The sequence below is a fragment of the Heterodontus francisci genome, chromosome 37 (assembly GCF_036365525.1).
Source record: "Heterodontus francisci isolate sHetFra1 chromosome 37, sHetFra1.hap1, whole genome shotgun sequence".
Classification (NCBI taxonomy): Eukaryota; Metazoa; Chordata; class Chondrichthyes; order Heterodontiformes; family Heterodontidae; genus Heterodontus; species Heterodontus francisci.
The window spans coordinates 1,934,776-1,956,952 of NC_090407.1; the positions used below are offsets into that span (position 1 = coordinate 1,934,776).

At 44.6% G+C, this 22,177-nt stretch overlaps 1 protein-coding gene across 13 annotated transcripts in view; it reads right to left on the bottom strand.

The window, feature by feature from the left end:
- The window catches only part of rap1gapa (RAP1 GTPase activating protein a), a 475,427-nt gene that overhangs the window by 43,559 nt on the left and 409,691 nt on the right, over window positions 1-22,177 (bottom strand). For all 13 annotated transcript variants that reach the window (XM_068016826.1, XM_068016824.1, XM_068016829.1 and 10 more), the window contains one exon: window positions 17,525-17,634. In XM_068016826.1, the coding sequence (XP_067872927.1) occupies window positions 17,525-17,634 (110 nt within the window). The remainder of the gene's footprint in view (window positions 1-17,524; window positions 17,635-22,177) is intronic.

Below are 22,177 nucleotides of genomic sequence, written 5' to 3' on the forward strand. Positions count from 1 at the left end.
TCGTATGTTCATATGATGTGACTATCTAGGTTGCCTTCTGCAGCAAAATCAATAAAGATCTGCCAAAAACATTCAAAAAAATCCCTTTAATGTGTCATACAGGCCCCCACCTATCAAGAATGAGGCACATTAATTTCACCACATGTACATTAAACTTCAAATTGTTGCTGGGAAGAAAAGAGGGCCTATTACAAGGAATTGCCAGGCCCCTAGCCGGAAAGACAATTTTTTGCATACTAACAGACTTTGTTGGAAACAAAGGAACCAGTCCCTGCTCCCAATACACAGAAGACATGGTCAGACCAGTTTAGTCACATGACTAACTGGCTGTTGCAGGAATTTGAACTTGCCACAGAGTTTTGAACTCAAAGTTCCTCGATTGAGAACATCTCTCTCCTGTCTGCTCTCATCTCATTCTCACCAGCTTTGGAATCCATTGAAGACAAAAGAATCCCAAGAGAAAAAAGTCTCCTACAGTGAACAAGGTTTAAGAAGAATACTGGGCCCCAATGAAAAGCAAGAATTACCTACAAGAGGAATCTACAGTGAGCTCGAAACACAGAAACAAGAAACTCTTCTGATATTGCCTCAAATCGCTCCACTTTATTTTTCTTCTGCTCTTTTCTGTCTCTATTTGCATGTGCTTATCGCGTATGCATTCGAGCGTGGGGCGCAGCATGTATCCGTAGGCATTAACTGAATTAGCTAAGTTTTAATAAATTTCACTTTTCTTCTTTAAACCTAAGAAAGCCTGTTTGTGCTCGTTTCTTTGCCTTATAATTGGAAAGCGGTGAATAAGGATTCACCAAGGGAGAGGTCAAAACGCAGCATGTTTAAAATTAAACCCTGTTACACTAAGACCAGGTGAAGGCGGAAAGGGACACCTTTCTCACCTGGTCGTAACAGAAATTTGGGTGCTAGTGTCCAGAATTTTACCACAGATGAACGAGAGAAACTGGAAGTGGGAAGCCAAATTGTTCCCAATCAAAAAGAGCAAGATTTCTTGTGGTTTTCTTGTGGTTGTGTGTGATTGAATACTAACATGTCTGCACAGCTCCAGGGACCCGGGTTCGATTCTGGGTACTGCCTGTGCAGAGTTTGCAAGTTCGCCCTGTGTCTGCGTGGGTTTTCTCCGGGTGCTCCGGTTTCCTCCCACTTCCAAAGAATTGCAGGTGATAGGTAAATTGGCTGTTCTAAATTGCCCCTAGTGTAGGTAGGGAATATGGGGTTACTGTAGGGTTAGCATAAATGGGTGGTTGTTGGTCGGCACAGACTCGGTGGGCCGAAGGGCCTGTTTCAGTGCTGTATCTCTAAATAAAATAAAATAAAAAAATAAATAAATAAAACTGAAGCTAGTAGCTCCCCAAGCCAGGGTGAAGTAACTTGGGACAAAAACAAGAAATGCTGGAATCACTCAGCAGGTCTGGCAGCATCTGTGGAAAGAGAAGCAGAGTTAACGTTTCGGGTCAGTGACCCTTCTTCGGACCCTGTTCCGAAGAAGGGTCACTGACCCGAAACGTTAACTCTGCTTCTCTTTCCACAGATGCTGCCAGACCTGCTGAGTGATTCCAGCATTTCTTGTTTTTGTTTCAGATTTTCAGCATCCGCAGTATTTTGCTTTTGTTGAAGTAACTTGGGATAAGTTAAAAGCACTGTCTATGGAGGAGTTGATTAAAATGGCTGAGCAGTGTGGCTGTACGTTAAAGGCCTGCTACCCGACCCGAACCTGACGGGACCCAACGACATACATCGGGTTCGGGTTGGGTCGGGCCACTCTTCCGGGTCCGGCTTTCGGGCTCGGGTGGGGCACACACAGTAAGTGCTCTGCCGGTAAGCATTAAAAATAAAAAACTTAGCTGAGCTGGGAGTCCGGTACGAAACGGAGTCTGCGCAGTGAGCGAGTGATGTCACTATGATGTCATCACGCATGTGCTGCAGCTTCATGGAGCTTCCCAGTTGGAAGGTAAGTAAAGGGATGGTCGGGTCGGGCTTGGGTTGGGTCTAGTGGGGTCGGGCTCGGGGTGAAATTGGAGGGACTGGGGCCGGGTTCGGCTCTGGTCTGCTGTGGATTGGTCGGGTTTGGGTCGGATTCTTTTTCCTGACTTGAGCAGGCCTTTACTGTACGTGGCAAAGCTAGGATGTCTGAACTCCTAAGGCTAGTGGCCAACATTTTTCCCTTGAATCTGAAGTAGTAGAAACAGTGTTAGAGCAGACCCAGACAGGGTATTGTTAGCAAAGATATAATTGGAACAGAAGAAACTTGAATTCGAGAAAAAGAGAGAGAGACAGAGAGAGAGAGAGACAGACACAGAGAGAGACACAGAGTGACAGAATATTCCAGAAAGAATGCCAAGAGAGATAAAGCGGCTTGAGTTAACTAGGGGGCGACAGAGTAACCCCAGTGAAAGCATGGCAAATATGCAGGAGCATAATTCAGGGCTGGGTAAAAATTGCTAAAACTCACTCAACTAATTCCAAATTTCAATGAGGAAGATGTGGAAGAATTTGTTGTGTTTTTTGAGAAACTGGCAAGGCAGCTTAAATGGCCAGCTGAGACCTGGTCTCTTTTACTACAAAGCAAGCTAACTGGAAAAGCCCATGAGGTTTATTCCTTGTTGCCAGATGAGACTTCACCAAATTATGAACTGACCAAAAATTCTATCCTCGGGGCATATGAATTAGTACCCAAAGCCTATCACCAAAAGTTTAGAACCCTCTAAAAGCAAGCTAATCAAAGTTATCTGGAGTTTGAAAGAAGTAAGCAGCTGGCTTTTGACCAGTGGCTGAGGGCTCTTAAAATACAGCTCAGCTCTGAGAATCTCAGAAATAATTCTGTTAGAGGAATTTAAAATTTAGAGGAATTTATCACAGAGACATGGTTGAGGGAGGGGCAGGACTGGCAGCTCAATATTCCAGGGTATAGAATCTTCAGGCGTGACAGGGGAGGGGGTAAAAGAGGAGGTGGCATTGCACTGTTGATCAAGTCAATTACTGCAGTAAGGAGGGATGATCTCTTAGAAGGTTCCTCAATTGAGGCCATATGGGTAGAACTTAAAATCAAAAAGGGGGCAATCACTTGGCTGGGAGTGTACTACAGGCCTCTAAACAGTCAGGGAGAGATAGAGGAGCAGATATGTAGGCAAATCTCAGAGAGATGTAAAAATAATAGGGTAATAATAGTCGGGGATTTCAACTTTCCCAATATTAACTGGGATAGTCTTAGTGCAAAAGGCTTAAAGGGGGAGGAATTCTTAAAATTCATACACGAGAGCTTTTTGAGCCAGTACGTAGATAGTCCTACAAGAAAAGGGGCAGTACTGGAACTAATCCTAGGGAATGAAGCCGGACAAGTGGTAGAAGTGTCAGTGGGGGTGCATTTCGGGGATAGTGACCATAACTCTGTAAGATTTAAAATAAAAACAAGAAATGCTGGAATCACTCAGCAGGTCTGGCAGCATCTGTGGAAAGAGAAGCAGAGTTAACGTTTCGGGTCAGTGACCCTTCTTCGGAACTGACAAATATTAGAAAAGTCACAGATTATAAACAAGTGAGGTGGGGGTGGGGCAAGAGATAACAAAGGAGAAGGTGCAGATTGGACCAGGCCACATAGCTGACCAAAAGGTCACGGAGCAAAGGCAAACATTAACATATTGTTTGCCTTTTCTCCGTGACCTTTTGGTCAGCTATGTGGCCTGGTCCAATCTGCACCTTCTCCTTTGTTATCTCTTGCCCCACCCCCACCTCAATTGTTTATAATCTGTGACTTTTCTAATATTTGTCAGTTCCGAAGAAGGGTCACTGACCCGAAACGTTAACTCTGCTTCTCTTTCCACAGATGCTGCCAGACCTGCTGAGTGATTCCAGCATTTCTTGTTTTTATTTCAGCTTTCCAGCATCCGCAGTATTTTGCTTTTATTCTGTAAGATTTAAGGTAGTTATGGAAAAGGACAAAGATGGACCAGAAATAAAGGTACTGAATTGGGGGAAAGCCGATTTTATGATGCTAAAACAGGATCTGGCCAAAGTGGACTGGAGCAGCTACTTGTAGGAACATCTACATCAGATCAGTGGGAGTCATTCAAAGAGGAAATAGTGAGAGTTCAGAGCCAACATGTACCCGTTAAGGTGAAGGGTAGGACCATCAAGTCCAGGGAACCCTGGATGTCAAGAGATATAGAGGATTGGATCAGGGGAAAAAAGGAGGCTTATGGCAGATTCAGAGTGCTGAAAACAGTGGAGGCACCAGAGGAGTATAGAAAGTAGGGGGGGGGGGGGGTACTTAAAAATGTAATTAGGAGAGCGAAGAGGGGACATGAAAACACACTGGTGGGCAAGATAAAGGAAAATCCTAAGGTCTTTTATAAGTATATTAAGGGCAAGAGGATAACCAGGGAAAGAGTAGGGCCCATTAGGGACCAAAGTGGCAATCTGTGTGTGGAGCCGGAGGATATGGGTGAGGTTTTAAATGATTACTTTTCATCTGCGTTCACTATGGAGAAGAACAATGTAGGTGTAGAGATCAGGGAGGGGGATTGTGATAGACTTGAACATATTAGCATTGAAAGGAAGTATTAGCTGTTTTCGTGGGCTTAAAAGTGGATAAATCCCCAGGCCCAGATGAGATGTATCCCAGGCTGTTTTGTGAGGCAAGGGAGGAGATAGCAGGGGCTCTGACACAAATTTTCAAATCCTGTCTGGCCACAGGAGAGGTACCAGAGGATTGGAGGATGGCGAGTGTGGTACCATTATTTAAGAAGGGTAGCAGGGATAAACCAGGTAATTACAGGCTGGTGAGTCTAGCATCAGTGGTTGGGAAACTATTGGAAAAGATTCTGGGTGACAGGATTAATCTCCATTTGGAGAGTTAGCGATTAATCAGGGATAGTCAGAATGGCTTTGTCAGGGGGAGATTGTGTCTAACTATGGAATTTTTCGAGGCGGTAACAAGATGTGTAGATGAGGGTAAAGCAGTTGATGTAGTCTACATGGACTTCAGTAAGGCTTTTGATAAGATCCTGCATAGGAGATTGGTTAAGAAGGTAAGAGCCCATGGGATCCAGGGTAATTTGGATCCAAAATTGGCTTAGTGGCAGGAGGCAGAGGGTAATGGTCGAGGGTTGTTTTTGCGAGTGGGAGCCTGTGACCAGTCGTGTAACACAGGGATCAGTGCTAGGTCCCTTGCTGTTTGTAGTGTACATTAATGATTTAGACGTGAAAATATAGGAGGTATGATTAGTAAGTTCGCAGATGACACGAAAATTGGTGGTGCCGTATATAGTGAGGCGGAAAGCCTTAGATTGCAGGATGATATAGATGGGCTGGTAAGATGGGCGGAGCTGTGGCAAATGGAATTTAATCCTGAGAAGTGTGAGGTGATGCATTTTGGGAGGACTAACAAGGCAAGGGAATATACAATGGATGGTTGGACCCCAGGAAGTACAGAGGGACCTTGGTGTAATTGTCCATAGATCACCGAAGGCAGCAGCACAGGTAGATAAAGTGGTTAGGAAGGCATATGGGATACTTGCCTTTATTAGCCGAGGCATAGAATAGAAGAGCAGGGAGATTATGATGGAGCTGTATGAAATGCTAGTTAGGCCATAGCTGGAGTACTGTGTATAGTTCTGGGCACCACACTATAGGAAGGGTGCAGAGGAGATTTACCAGGATATTGCCTGGGCTGGAGCATTTCAGTGATGAAGAGAGACTGAAAAGGCTAGGGTTGTTTTCCTTAGAGCAGAGAAGGCTGAGGGGATACCTGACTGAGGTATACAAAATTATGAGGGGCATTGATAGGTTAGATAGGAAGAAACTTTTTTCCTTCGCGGAGGGGTCAATCACCAGGGGGCATAGATTTAAGGTAAGGGGCAGGAGGTTTAGAGGGGATTTGAGGAAATTTTTTTTCACCCAGCAGGTGGTTGGAATCTGGAACACACTGCCTGAAGTGGTGGCAGAGGCAGGAACCCTCACAACATTTAAGAAGTATTTAGATGAGCACTTGAAATGCCATAGCATACAAGGCTACGGGCCAAGTGCAGAAAAATGGGATTAGAATAGTTAGGTGCTTGATGGCCGGCACAGGCACGATGGGCCGAAGGGCTGGATTTTACCCGAGGCGGACGGGAATTCTCCACTAATGCAAAAGTCAGTGGCGAACCCGCTTCTGCCTAGCCTGGGATCTGTCCCGGATTTTACGGGTCCCCAGGCTTTAATTGTCCCAAGGCGGGATTTCCACCTACTTGAGGAAGTCCCGCCTCAGTGAGCAGCTGGCCAATCAGCGGGCCAGCAGCTCTTAATCCCAGCAGTGCCACCAGCAGCAGTGGCCACTGCTGGGACTGCAGCACAGACAACGCCATGGAGCCTAGAGAGGGGTAAGTAGGGGCATGTCTCACCAGGGGGATCGGTCATGCCTTGGTGAGGCTAGGGTGGTCGTTTGGGGTGAGGGGGCGTCTTGGGTCCCTTGGGTGGGTTGGGAGGCAGGGGCGGCCCTCAATCGGGTACCCTGTGCCTGACTGCCATGGCCAACTCACACCCCCACCGGGGCGCGGAAAGGCCGCCCAGCAAAAGCTGCCGGCCTTTCACGTCCCCAGCACATCTGCTTGCCACGGGTAAAATACACGTGGAGGAGGGCGAGGGCCCTCAAATGGCCGTTAAGTGGCCACTTAAGAGCCTTGATTGGCCTCGGGCGGGCCGTTTCCCACCAACCACCCCCACCCCGCCTGACCGGCATAAAGTTCACCGCAGGCGGGAGCGGAGCAGGTAGGCCTCCCAGAGCCTCCCGCTCAATTTTACGCCACCCCCACGCCATCATCCGACCCGCTGGGCGCGGCGTAAAATTCAGCCCCATAACTCTAAAATCTCTCTCCCATTCTCGATAATGACTCATGTAGAGGAACAGCAGGTTGAGAGAGCCCAACAAGCGGACGTTCTAGCCGATGAGTTTGCTTTAATTTATAAGTCGGTTTCCCAGAGGTGAACCTTTCCTAATCACCCCCACAAATCCGTAAAGGACAAAGGATGGGAAGGTGATCTCCACCCAGGCAGTCCTGGGAGAGAAAGGAAAGCAGGAGACACAGTGGGCCCTCCTTCAGCCAAAAAGGAAGGTTCTGTGAGCAAGAGTGAGACCTGGAATCCCATATGCTTCCATTGTAATAAAGCAGGGCATTTAAAAGCTGACTGCTGGAAACTAAAGGGAAAACTGCTAGGGTTAATCAGGGCACACCCAATCAGTGAAGATAGGACTCCGATGGAAAGCACAGCAGACCAAGCTGTGGCTTTAAGAATTAGAATTAGAACATTACAGCGCAGTACAGGCCCTCCGGCCCTCGATGTTGCGCCGACCTGTGAAACCATCTGACCTACACTATTCCATTTTCATCCATATGTCTATCCAATGACCACTTAAATGCCCTTAAAGTTGGCGAATCTACTACTGCTGCAGGCAGGGCGTTCCACGCCCTTACTACTCTCTGAGTAAACAAACTACCTCTCACATCTGTCCTATATCTATCACCCCTCAACTTGAAGCTATGTCCCCTCGTGTTTGCCATCACCATCCGAGGAAAAAGACGCTCACTATCCACCCTATCTAACCCTCTGATTATCTTATATGTCTCTATTAAGTCACCTCTCCTCCTCCTTCTCTCCAACGAAAACAACCTCAAGTCCCTCAGCCTTTCCTCGTAAGACCTTCCCTCCATACCAGGCAACATCCTAGTAAATCTCCTCTGCACCCTTTCCATAGCTTCCACATCCTTCCTATAATGCGGTGACCAGAACTGCACGCAATACTCCAGGTGCGGTCTCACCAGAGTTTTGTACAGCTGCAGCATGACCTCGTGGCTCCGAAACTCGATCCCCCTACTAATAAAAGCTAACATACCATATGCCTTCTTAACAGCCCTATTAACCTGGGTAGCAACTTTCAGGGATTTATGCACCTGGACACCAAGATCTCTCTGTTCATCTACACTACCAAGAATCTTCCCATTAGCCCAGTACTCTGCATTCCTGTTACTCCTTCCAAAGTGAATCACCTCACACTTTTCCGCATTAAACTCCATTTGCCATCTCTCAGCCCAGCTCTGCAGCCTATCTATGTCCCTCTGTAACCTACAACATCCTTCGGCACTATCCACAACTCCACCGACCTTCGTGTCATCTGCAAATTTACTAACCCACCCTTCTACACCCTCTTCCAGGTCATTTATAAAAATGACAAACAGCAGTGGCCCCAAAACAGATCCTTGCGATACACCACTAGTAACTAAACTCCAGGATGAACATTTGCCATCAACCACCACCCTCTGTCTTCTTTCAGCTAGCCAATTTCTGATCCAAAGTTCTAAATCACCTTCAACCCCATACTTCCGTATTTTCTGCAATAGCCTACCGTGGGGAACCAGATCAAACGCCTTACTGAAATCCATATACACCACATCCACTGCTTTACCCTCATCCACCTGTTTGGTCACCTTCTCGAAAAACTCAATAAGGTTTGTGAGGCACGACCTACCCGTCACAAAACCGTGCTGACTATCTCTAATGAACTTATTCTTTTCAAGATGATTATAAATCCTGTCTCTTATAACCTTTTCCAACATTTTACCCACAACCGAAGTAAGGCTCACAGGTCTATAATTACCAGGGCTGTCTCTACTCCCCTTCTTGAACAAGGGGACAACATTTGCTATCCTCCAGTCTTCCGGCACTATTCCTGTCGACAATGACGACATAAAGATCAAGGTCAAAGGCTCTGCAATCTCCTCCCTGGCTTCCCAGAGAATCCTAGGATAAATCCCATCTGGCCCAGGGGACTTATCTATTTTCACACTTTCCAAAATTGAGAACACCTCCTCCTTGTGAACCTCAATCCCATCTAGCCTAGTAGCCTGAATCTCAGTATTCTCAACAACATTTTCTTTCTCTACTGTAAATACTGACGCAAAATATTCATTTAACGCTTCCCCTATCTCCTCTGATTCCACACACAACTTCCCACTACTATCCTTGATTGGCCCTAATCTAACTCTAGTCATTCTTTTATTCCTGATATACCTATCGAAAGCCTTAGGGTTTTCCTTGATCCTATCCGCCAATGACTTCTCGTGTCCTCTCCTCGCTCTTCTTAGCTCTCCCTTTAGATCCTTCCTGGCTAGCTTGTAACTCTCAAGTGCCCTAACTGAGCCTTCACGTCTCATCCTAACATAAGCCTCCTTCTTCCTCTTGACAAGCGCTTCAACTTCTTTAGTAAACCACGGCTCCCTTGCTCGACAACTTCCTCCCTGCCTGACAGGTACATACTTATCAAGGACACGCAGTAGCTGCTCCTTGAATAAGCTCCACGTTTCGATTGTTCCCATCCCCTGCAGTTTCCTTCCCCATCCTACGCATCCTAAATCTTGCCTAATTGCATCATAATTTCCTTTCCCCCAGCTATAATTCTTGCCCTGCGGTATATACCTGTCCCTGTCCATCGCTAAGGTAAACCTAACCGAATTGTGATCACTATCACCAAAGTGCTCACCTACATCTAAATCTAACACCTGGCCGGGTTCATTTCCCAGTACCAAATCCAATGTGGCATCGCCCCTGGTTGGCCTGTCTACATACTGTGTCAGAAAACCCTCCTGCACACACTGGACAAAAACTGACCCATCTAAAGTACTCGAACTATAGCATTTCCAGTCGATATTTGGAAAGTTAAAGTCCCCCCATAACAACTACCCTGTTACTCTCGCCCCTGTCGAGAATCATCTTCGCTATCCTTTCCTCTACATCTCTGGAACTATTCGGAGGTCTATAAAAGACTCCCAACAGGGTAACCTCACCTCTCCTGTTTCTAACCTCGGCCCATACTACCTCAGTAGACGAGTCCTCAAACGTCCTTTCTGTCGCTGTAATACTCTCCTTGATTAACAATGCCACACCCCCCCCTCTTTTACCATCTTCTCTGTTCTTACTGAAACATCTAAATCCCGGAATCTGCAACATCCATTCCTGCCCCTGCTCTACCCATGTCTCCGAAATGGCCACTACATCGAGATCCCAGGTACCAACCCATGCTGCAAGCTCACCCACCTTATTCCGGATGCTCCTGGCGTTGAAGTAGACACACTTTAAACCAAGTTCTTGCTTGCCAGTGCCCTCTTGCGTCCCTGTAACCTTATCCCCTACCTCACTACTCTCAACATCCTGTACACTGGAACTACAATTTAGGTTCCCATTCCCCTGCTGAATTAGTTTAAACCCCCCCGAAGAGCACTAGCAAATCTCCCCCCCCAGGATATTGGTACCCCTCTGGTTCAGGTGAAGACCATCCTGTTTGTAGAGGTCCCACCTACCCCAGAAAGAGCCCCAATTATCCAGGAAACCAAAACCCTCCCTCCTGCACCATCCCTGCAGCCACGTGTTCAACTCCTCTCTCTCTCCCTATTCCTCGCTTCGCTATCACGTGGCACTGCAGGAAGAGTGCAACCCAGGAAGCTTACTACTGCACGCAGGAAAATTTAATAGGATTCCTGAAGGTTATCAGGGTTTTGTGTCTGAAGGCAAAGTAACCTCATACCCCTCGAGTGGGACAAGCAAGCCCATAGTAATTCTCAGGGACACAGGGGCCACTAGATCCCTTTTACTGGGAAAAAGCCTGACCTTTCCCCCTGAGAGTGCAGTGAACACCAGAATGGTGGTGAATGGTGTTAGAACAAAGAACAGTACAGCACAGGAACAGGCCATTCGGCCCTCCAAGCCTGCGCCGATCTTGATGCCTGCCTAAACTAAAACCTTCTGCACTTCCGGGGACCGTATCCCTCTATTCCCATCCTATTCATGTATTTGTCAAGATGCCTCTTAAACGTCGCTATCGTACCTGCTTCCACCACCTCCCCCGGCAGCAAGTTCCAGGCACTCACCACCCTCTGTGTAAAGAACTTGCCTCGCACATCCCCTCTAAACTTTGCCCCTCTCACCTTAAACCTATGTCCCCGAGTAACTGACTCTTGCACCCTGGGAAAAAGCTTCTGACTATCCACTCTGTCCATGCTGCTCATAACTTTGTAAACCTCTATCATGTCGCCCCTCCACCTCCGTCGTTCCAGTAAAAACAATCCGAGTTTATCCAACCTCTCCTCATAGTTAATGCCCTCCAGACCAGGCAACATCCTGGTAAACCTCTTCTGTACCCTCTCCAAAGCCTCCACGTCCTTCTAGTAGTGTTGCGACCAGAATTGCACGCAATATTCTAAGTGTGGCCTAACTAAAGTTCTGTACAGCTGCAGCATGACTTGCCAATTTTTATACTCTATGCCCCGACTGATGAAGGAAAGCATGCCGTATGCCTTCTTGACTACCTTATCCACCTGCGTTGCCACTTTCAGTGATCTGTGGACCTGTACGCCCAGATCTCTTTGCCTGTCAATACTCCTAAGTGTTCTGCCATTTACTGTAAACTTCCCACCTGCATTAGATCTTCCAAAATGCATTACCTCACATTTGTCCGGATTAAACTCCATCTGCCATTTCTCCGCCCAAATCTCCAACCGATCTATATCCTGCTGTATCCTCTGACAATCCTCATCACTATCCACAACTCCACTAACCTTTGTGTCATCCGCAAACTTACTAATCAGACCAGCTACATTTTCCTCCAAATCATTTATATATACTACAAAGAGCAAAGGTCCCAGTACTGATCCCTGCGGAACACCACTAGTCACATCCCTCCATTCAGAAAAGCACCCTTCCACTGCTACCCTCTGTCTTCTATGACAGAGCCAGTTCTGTATCCATCTTGCCAGCTCATCTCTGATCCCGTGTGACTTCACCTTTTGTACCAGTCTGCCGTGAGGGACCTTGTCAAAGGCTTTACTGAAGTCCATATAGATAACATCCACTGCCATTCCTTCATTAATCATCTTTGTCACTTCCTCAAAAAACTCAAGTTAGTGAGACACGACCTCCCCTTCACAAAACCATGCTGTCTCTCGCTAATAAGTTCATTTGTTTCCAAATGGGAGTAAATCCTGTCCTGAAGAATCCTCTCTAATAATTTCCCTACCCCTGATGTAAGGCTCACTGGCCTATAATTTCCTGGATTATCCTTGCTACCCTTCTTAAACAAAGGAACAACATTGGCTATTCTCCAGTCCTCTGGGACCTCACCTGTAGCCAATGAGGATGCAAAGATTTCTGTCAAGGCTCCAGCAATTTCTTCCCTTGCCTCCCTTAGTATTCTGGGGTAGATCCCATCAGGCCCTGGGGACTTATCTACCTTAATGCTTTGCAAGACACCCAACACCTCCTCCTTTTTGATAATGAGATGACTGAGACTATCTACACTCCCTTCCCTTGGCTCATCATCCACCAAGTCCTTCTCTTTGGTGAATACTGATGCAAAGTACTCATTTAGTACCTCGCCCATTTCCCCTGGCTCCACACATAGATTCCCTTCTCTGTCCTTGAGCGGGCCAACCCTTTCCCTAGTTACCCTCTTGCTCTTTATATATGTATAAAAAGCCTTGGGATTATCCTTAATCCTGTTTGCCAATGACTTTTCATGACCCCTTTTAGCCCTCCTGACTCCTTGCTTAAGTTCCTTCCTACTGTCTTTATATTCCTCAAGGGATTCGTCTGTTCCTAGCCTTCCAGCCCTTACGAATGCTTCCTTTTTCCTTTTGACTAGGCTCACAATATCCCGCGTTATCCAAGGTTCTCGAAACTTGCCAAACTTATCCTTCTTCCTCACAGGAACATGCCGGTCCTGGATTCTAATCAACTGACGTTTGAAAGACTCCCACATCACATGTCAGATGTTGATTTACTCTCAAACAGCCGCCCCCAATCTAAATTCTTCAGTTCCTGCCTAATATTGTTATAATTAGCCTTCCCCCAATTTAGCACCTTCACCCGAGGACTACTCTTATCCTTATCCACAAGTACCTTAAAACTTATGGAATTATGGTCACTGTTCCCGAAATGCTCCCCTACTGAAACTTCGACCACTTGGCCGGGTTCATTCCCCAATACCAGGTCCAGTATGGCCCCATCCCTAGTTGGACTATCTAGGGGGCAGTGTATGCCTGTACCTGTGCACTGGGTGCACCATGACCTAGTTTTGGGACTGGTGACCATAGGGATTGTCCCTAGTTTGCCTGTGGACAGGGTTGACCTGCTCCTTGATAATGATCTAGCGGGGCTGAAGTTGGTCGCACCCACCCCCAGCAGTGAAAGAAAGACCGCAGAAGGTCAGAGAGACAGGACAGTGGCGGGAGATGGTCTCCTGCAGAGTCCCTGAATGTGTAGTGGATCAGGCCATGATCAAACCAGCTCCCCCAGAGGAGACTGCATTGGCACTGAAGGAAGATGACCATGAGGTCTGCCTGGCTGAGAGTTTCTTTGGAAAGTTAGGACTCCCAGGGAATGAATTAACTGGATTTTCCCAAACTGAGGCTCAGCAAACCGCCCCAGTATTGAGTGTGTTAGCACAGGCTGCCCAGTCTGAAAGTGAAGCAGAGGGAGTCCCTGACTGTTACTATTTAAAGAATGAGGTACTGATGAGGAAATAGAGTTCTCCTCACAGACCTGAGGGCAAGGAATGGGCAGTAGTTCACCAGTTAGTGGTGCCGCAGAGGTACCAGAGAGAAATATTAAGAAGGGCCCACGAGACTACAGTGGCCGATATACAAAAGACCAAAGCCCGCATAAGGCAGCAGTTTGACTGTCCAAAGCTCCACAAAGATGTGGTGGAGTACTGCAGGAGTTGCCACATGTGCCAGGTTGAGGGGAAACCCCAACCTACAGTGAAACCTGCACCCCTAAGTCCTGTACTGGTGTTAGGAGGACCCTCCAGCAGAGGGCTGGTGAGCTGTAAGGGACCCCCCTCCCCACCACCGCCCCCAAGAACAAATGGGGAAAGGCAGGCACATGGTTGGCTAAAGTTTAGAAAGAAAAGGGAAAAAAGTGACCCAGAGGGCAGGTTAAAGGAAGTCAGGGAGGAATTCTGGATGAAAACCCCTACTGTCCGGTCACCCAACCCCGAGAAATTTGAAAAGTAAGACCCCACATCCTCCTACATAAATGCAGACTCTTGAAGCACCCCACCAGAGTTGCTAACAGCATTTACAGGAACCTGCAGAGACAAAGAGACACCTCTGGGAGGGTGGACACAGAAACTGTGAGGGTGATGCCTCACCAAATCGAACTGCCACAGGAAAGTGCAGTGAAATCTGCAAAAATACCTACAGGTAGGAATGTCCCAGAGAACAAGGGGAGATTAACAAAGAATCCTCCCCCACGGTCAGAGAAAAAGGGAGCCACCCATCCCCCTGAAGTCAAAAGCCTTTGCATGACTCAGCAAAGCAGTGTGTGTTCAGGATAGACCCACTACTAACTCTCCTGAAAAAAATATTTACCTCAGCAGGAACAAAGACCCTCGGCAGTCTTGGCAATGGGCACACTGAAGAAAAACTTCCCCAAAGAACCACATAGCCAACAAGGGGAAATTAAAGCAGCACTGGCATCCAGAAAAGACAATTTTAATAAGCTTTAAGATTTATGAATGAGTGGAAATGAATGAGAAAAATGCATGGGTTTTCTTTCTGTATCTTATATTTCTCTCAATCCTTTTAATGAAATGCACCGTTTCTCTTTCAAATCGCATTTCATTTCCCTGGGTGTGGAGGTGTCATGCAGGCCCCCACCTACCAAGAATGAGGCACATTAATTTTGCCACATATACATTAATCTTCAAATTGTTGTTGGGAAGAAAAGAGGGCCTATTACAAGGAATTGTCAGGCCCCTAGCCGGAAAGACAATTTTTGCTTACTAGCAGACAGTGTTGGAACAAAGGAACCAGTCCCTGCTCCCAATACACAAAAGACGTGGTCAGACCAGTTTAGTCATATGACTAACTGGCTGTTGCAGGAATTTGAACTTGCCACAGAGTTTTGAACGCAGAAAGCTCCTGGATCGAGAACATCTCTCTCCTGTCTGCTATCATCTCATTCTCACCAGCTTTGGAATCCATTGAAGACAAAGGATCCCCAAGAGAGAGAAGTCTCCTACAGTGAACAAGGTTTAAGAATAATACTGGGCCCCAATGAAAAGCAAGAATTACCTACAAGCAGGAACTACCTACAAGAGGACTCTACAGTGAGCTCGAAGCACAGGAACAAGAAACTCTTCAAATATTGCCTCAAACCTCTCCACCTTATTTTTCTTCTGCTCTTTTCTGTCTCTATTTACATGTGTGTATCGCGTACGTATGCTAGCTTGGGCCGCGGCGTGTATCCGTAGGCGTTAAACGAATTAGAGTTTACGTTTCAATAAATTGCGCTTTTCTTCTTTAAACCTATGAAAATTTGTTTGTGCTCATTTCTTTGCTTTAATTTGCTAAGTGGTGAACAAGGATTCACAAAGGGGGAGCTCAAAACAAGGTGTGTTTAAAATTAAACCCTGTTACAGTAAGACCAGGTGAAGGCTGAAAGGGAACCCTAGTCACCTTTCTCACCTGGTCATAACAAATGCTAAAGAACATCAAAAAGGATTCTACCTTCACCCCAAAATATATTGCTGGGATGCAACTCCATATGTGCCTCCTGCCTTCCAGTTTAGTGAGAGTCATAGGATCATAGGAAATAAGAGCAGGAGTAGGCCATTCAGCCTGTCGAGCCTGCTCCACCATTCAAACAGATCATGGCTGATCATCTACCTCTATCGATTTCTGAATTGAACATACTTAATGATTGAGCTTCCACAGCTCTCTGGCATAGAGAATTCCACAGATTCACCACCCTCTGAGGAAAGAAAGTCCTCCTCATTTGAGTCTGAAATGGCCTGCCCCTTATTCTGAGACTGTGCTCCCTTGTTCTAGACTCACCAGCCAGAGGAAACATCCTATCCACATCTACCCTGTCACGCCCTGTAGGTATTTCAATGAGATCACCTTTCATTCTTCGAAACTCTAGAGAATACAGGCCCAGTTTCTGCAATCCCTCCTCATAAGACAATCCCGCCATTCCAGAGATTAGTCTGGTGAACCTACGTTGCACTCCATCTATGGCAAGTAAATCCTTCCTTCGATAAGGAGACCAAAACTGTACACAATACTCCAGGTGCAGTCTCACCAAGACTTTATACAATTGAAGCAATACGTCTTTACTCTGGTACTCAAATCCCCTTTGCAATGAAGGCCAACATACTATTTGCCTTCCTAATTGCTTGCTGCACCTGCATACTAGCTTTTAGTGTCTCATGAACAAGGACACTCAGGTCCCTTTGGACATCAACACTTCCCAACCTCTCACCATTTAAGAAATACTCTTCCTTTCTGTTTTTTCTACCAAAGTGGATCACTTCACACTTATTCACATTATATTCCAGCTGCCATGTTCTTGCCTATTCACTTAGCCTGTCCAAATCCCCTTGAAGCCTCCTTGCATCCTCCTCACAACTTACATTCCCTCCCAGTTTTGTGTCATCTGCAAACTGAACTATTCAACCATTGAAGGCCTCACCGTCACGCATTCAGACTTTCTACCTCAGGCCACCAAACAACAATCTGCTGCCTGGACATACACATGAAAAATGCCCCTTTCAACATGCTTGTGGAGCATCGTATAGTATAAACTACTCGAGGCTAATTTTTCAACCCTTCTGCCTGGGCAGTAGGTCGCCTGTCCTTTGTAGAACCTGTCGGATTTTCAGGGAAGGGCAGTGGCAGAAATAAAAGTGAGTAAACAAGGCTAGAATATGCAGAATAGATTATATTACCCAGCAAAATTAATGGAACAGTAAAAAATAGGCCAGCCAAAAGATATTCACCGTTTTCATGCAAAATTCTATTTCTAGTGTAGTTTTGGGTCAATATTTGAGTAGTTAGAGCTATCACTGACATTTGAACAGCACTGAATAAAGCACATTAGCATTATTGCCTTATCCAGGATCATTGCATGAGCTTATATCTTCCTGACATTATAATTTGGCACTCGCCTCTTCTGGTTCTCTACTCAAACCAAAGTGTTGTGATCTTACAGAAACAAGGTGGAGTTGGTGCCTAGTGATTACACTCCAGTTAGAAAATTCTTAAAAGCTGGGTGATGTTCCCCCAGTAGCTCAATTAGACATGATCCCATGCTTCATCCCTGGACTGAGTTAACTGATATTCGCCCGGGCGGAGTGGTGGGGTGTGCTCATTGGCCTCAGTGCCGGTAGGGTAGGGTAAGGGAAAAAAGGGACCAGCCATGGTTCCCACACCTGATCGCTGTCCAATGACTTTTGAAGGGAAGTGCATGAGTCATTTTGCATGAGGACAGGCCTGAGCTTGGCTCTGTTGCCCCTGTGGAATAATGACTTGTCAACACTCACAGTGAGATTATTGCTTCAAGTTCCTTTCAGTCTGAAATGGTCACCAAGGCTATCATGCTACACTTTTGGAAGTAGTTTACTGGGAGTAATGGTGCAGAAAGTGTTGTATGATATATCCCTGTAAAACTGTACTGTAGCAAACCAGCAGAGACGGACTCACACCTTCTCTCCACCACCTCCTGAATGTTCTCTATTCCGATGGCACTGCTGCGACGAGAGCTGAAAGGTCCGGATTTCTTCCTCGTTGGACTTTTCCCAGGAATAATCAATGACTGTAAAAATATATTTAGCGTCACACACCCACCGGAAAATGCACATAACTGGCTTTATGCCATTTCACATAATTGTTCTTTTCAGCATATATTGATTCACACACAGTAATCTTTCAAAATTAATAGTTTTTTTAAAAAAGTCACAATTAGTTATGGGAATTTCCTGTGTACAAAAGGTTGGCCAGGCAGATTGCTTGGTTATATATCAAAAAAACTACACTGAACCTTTACCAATACTAGTCTCTAATCACTGCAGAGACATCTTTATATGCATAATCAGTTTACATAGACCAATGAAGGTGGGACAGGACTATCTTCTACAGAATTACTGAGGCCCAGGTGAATAAATGAACAATTATGCATTTGTTTGATGTTCTTTTTTCTGCTATTTTAGTGGTGCCTTTAACCTATTTAAAATGCACAAACACACAAAGCGTTTGTTTGATAGTATTGGATCGGAGATTTCTCAGCTTATTGCTTAACCATGGGGTTTCTAACACTAGGTTAAATGAATGGGATAAATCTATTTAAATTTCTGAAAATATTTAATTCTTTTAAGTGACTATCATCTTTCAACCTTTTGGGATCTTGTTGGAAATCTTAATTATTCTTTTTACATTTCAATTATTGCTCTTTCAAGTCATTATACTTGTCCTTATTTTACCTTTTTAGTTCCAATCTTCCCCAAAGACTGCTCTCCATCTTTTAGTTGAAGGCAAGGCAAGGATTTATTCCAAGGCCTCTACCAATATCATTCTTGGGCTACTAAGTCACCAGGCAGAGTAGCCCCTAGACCAAGTTAATTTTAAAGTTGTTGAGGTCAATGCTGATAATCTATCAAGGTGAAACATTTGTCTGTCCAAGTAGCACTCCGTCTGTGCAATATGCAAAAGCATCCTTTACCACATCAACTTCTCTCTCCCAATTAAACTACCATTATTCCAGATCCTATTTATTTGAACTTCACCAGAGCCCTTGATTGTATTCCTTGAAAATTGATCCCAGAATGTTTTGGAGGAGAAATAGACTGTTATTTCCTTGTTAACTTCTGCCAGAATCTGTCACACTGAACGATCCAAATATCTAACCAGCCCTCCACTCCAGAGACAACAAACCCAGGTTTAAGAAAATATGGACTTGTGCCTCATGTCTAGAATTCATTCCCAGTGTTATGTAATCCACGACATGAAGCAACATGCCAAGATTTGCTGATTATAATTTCATGGCCATTCAATAATTTTATTCTAAGCATTTAGAGCCTATGTGAAACTATCTTGAGGAAAATCCAACGAATGTGACACCTCAACAAAGCTCCATTAGGCTCTATCTTTGCACAACTGTGGATTCTCACTTTGCATGTGCTCTTTTGAATTGAGGATAAGTCTCCTACTTTGCAGAGCCAGTCTGTGAGATAACACTGGTTACACTGTGTTGAAATTAAGAGTGGGAAAGAGCAAGCACTAGTTGCGATGCCCCAATGGAAATGTCCTTTGGACCTTCACTACATACCAGTGTCAAGGCCTTGTTTGTGTTTAAGTCCATCGAGCAGTGTGATCATAAGAGCATCAACAAATTTTACACTAATCAATGTAACACCATCTCTGAGACTATTAGTTAGCAAATGCACTTAACAATTGCATCAATAACTTAATAATTAAAAATGTATCAAATTAACTTTCAAAATCTGTAGTTGTTACAAATTAATAAAGAACTTTACCCTCTTTTTTGTGGTAGGAATCTGTTTTCCCATTTGTCACTTGACAAGTATAAAGAATTGTAAATGCATGGTCCTATAACCAATGATTTTAAAGGCCCAGCTGACATATGCCTGAGGATTGGTCTCTCCAACTTATTTCAATCAGAGGCTAACCAGTTTCAAAGAACCAAGATAAGTTTTCTACTTTCACCTAATTTAATTTCCTGGTACTTAGGAAGTTAATTATTTTCGGAACATTGCACTTTTCCTTCTTCTGAAAATTTGCTCATGTTCATTTTATCCCTAAAAGGATCTCTTTATTCTTGAAACCACCATCTTATTGTCCTTACATTTTTTCTTTATAAGGTTAAGTCTGTTAACCCTTGAAACATCCACCATGGTTCAAGTTCTGACCTAATGCACAGTTGTTTTATTAGTGAAAGGCTGTCTCTGATACTTTGCTCCACTTTGTGATTGCTTTGTCATTGTCTTGAACATTCCAGATGCCTTTGCTGGGGTCTGGCAATGTACAATTCTAAAAAAGCTGTTTGTAAATAGTCTCTCAGCACAGCTCATGACTATTCAGCTCCCACTCAAACTGCTAAGTCTCCAACTCATTTTCCTTTAACGCGGACTTTTTTTATCGCTCTCTCCCACTCTGTTTGTTGTCTCTATCTGTAAGCTCCTCTACACGTCAGACAGCCCAACCCACTCTTTTACTGATGATTCAAATCTACATTCATCAGTTTCTTCCAGATTGCATGCCACACAACCTTCATTCCTCACACATTGCAATGGTTGAATGATTCAAGCTTCATCTCTTCTATATCAATTAAGGAGGAAATAAAAATGCTATTTCCTTCAATTCTTTGAAGATAAAGTGTGGTTGTCACTTAACTCTCTATTCAACTGCTGTCTCTTCTGATGGCTGCATTTTTAGTCCTTCTTTAGCTTTGCTTCTAATATTTCCTCTGATCTCACTTTGCTGTGTTTATATCCAAGAATTGCAGTTTCCTATTTCATGCCACTTTTCCCCTTAACCCTAAATCTGACGAGGTTTCAATATTACTCCCATCAGTTGTTTGGATACCTCGTTCCACTCCTGGACAGAATACCAGCAATAGCTCATTGTTGGATAGGCAATTCCTCCTAATCTCCAACCACTCTCTCCTTTCTTGTCTTTTTCTATGTTGTTGGTACAGCTATAGTCATTCCTTCTTGGTAGCATCTTCGTTAGTCTTCTAATACAGGGTTTTACAAACACTTCCTCCTACCTGCATCATCTTGTTATTGAAGTCAAGACTCATTTCACCATTTTCCACAGTAGCATTCATTCTTAGGACCTCAATTTTGTGAAATTACATACACCCGCCTGCACCACCCCTCACCTCCAGTCTTACTTCCTCTTACAATCCACAGGCTTTTCAAACTGTAGTTTAGTATCATCTAATCATTCACTTCCGAAGATATTAATATTTGTAACCATCAGTTGGGTTCAACACTATAGAACTTGGTCCTTGAAAATCAGTAAAACAATTAAACTATACAGAACTGAAAGGGGTGAATTATATACAAGTGAATGGTACCTACCAGGAGTTATTTGCATACCACATGAACCAAGTATTTCAATGTTAGTATATATTAACATTCAATGATTCATACACATAAATTAATAATGAATTAATAGATATATAATTACTGAGTTTAGTGCTGTAATCATTGTAATTAAAACACAAACAATAAAGTAGCAGTTAAATAACATTAAAAAATCAGGTCATGCAGTAATCAGGAAATCAAATGTGCAAATATGCAGATCTGTTACATTGTAGGACTATTCACCCAGTTTATCTACAGGTGTGATTTTAGATTGTGGATGCAACAATCCAGTGACAATATATTAGCTACAACCATATCGCTAAACTACTGTTCATTGGTGATAGAATAATGCAGTCTGCTGATGTGCCAATGTGTCAAATGCCAGAACGCTGGGCTACAGATTGACCTCGGCATCTGCCCATGTGCTCACTGGTCAGCATTGACTTGACATCAGCTGGAGGTGGCAAGTAGAGTCTCAGCATTTCCCCAAAGGCAGGGGAGGTCAATGCATCAAAGGGCAGTCACCCTGCCTTGCTCGTAAATGCTCCCTACTGTCTTATAACAGAAGGGGCCTGCAAGCATCTTATCTTCTTCTGTTGGCTGCAGAATTGTGCACAGGGGAGGAGGGGTGATGCAGAAGAAAGACAAAAGAAAAATGATACCAGGGAGATTTTTGTGGGTATGGCGTCAGGCTCACTGGATTCCCCTGGGTGCAGCAAACATCGGAAATTTGATCACATCTGAACCTACTCCTTCAGAAGCCTGTGCTCTGAGCTGCCCAAGTCCCTGATGGTCACTGTGCCCCAGCGATCCAGTGCAAATCCAGGAAAATCTCCCTTACTGTGGGTGTCATCAGGCTCTATTTGCTGGTTCAGAATCTCTTGGACAGTAGTTTAGCACTGTTGTTACTATATGAGTCACTATTTGAACAATGCAGTTCAGACATTTCTTAATAATCAATTCCCTAGACTATAACTTGTTAAATTTGACTGTCATTGAGATTAGGTCATGCACAGAGCAGATTAATTGAAACCAATGCACTCACAACTATAAGCCCAATTCATATTTAGAATCCATCTATTCAGAGTGCCAGACAGCTGATTTCAAGCCTGTACTTAAATCTTTTGTTCACCTCCATGTTTTGTAAGTGTTTTTTTCTTCGAGAAAATGTTGGAACACAGGCTGCAAGGTCAGTGATAAGGCAATGGGAAGAGATGTTCTAAATATAAATTAGAGATGGTGTATTTCTAA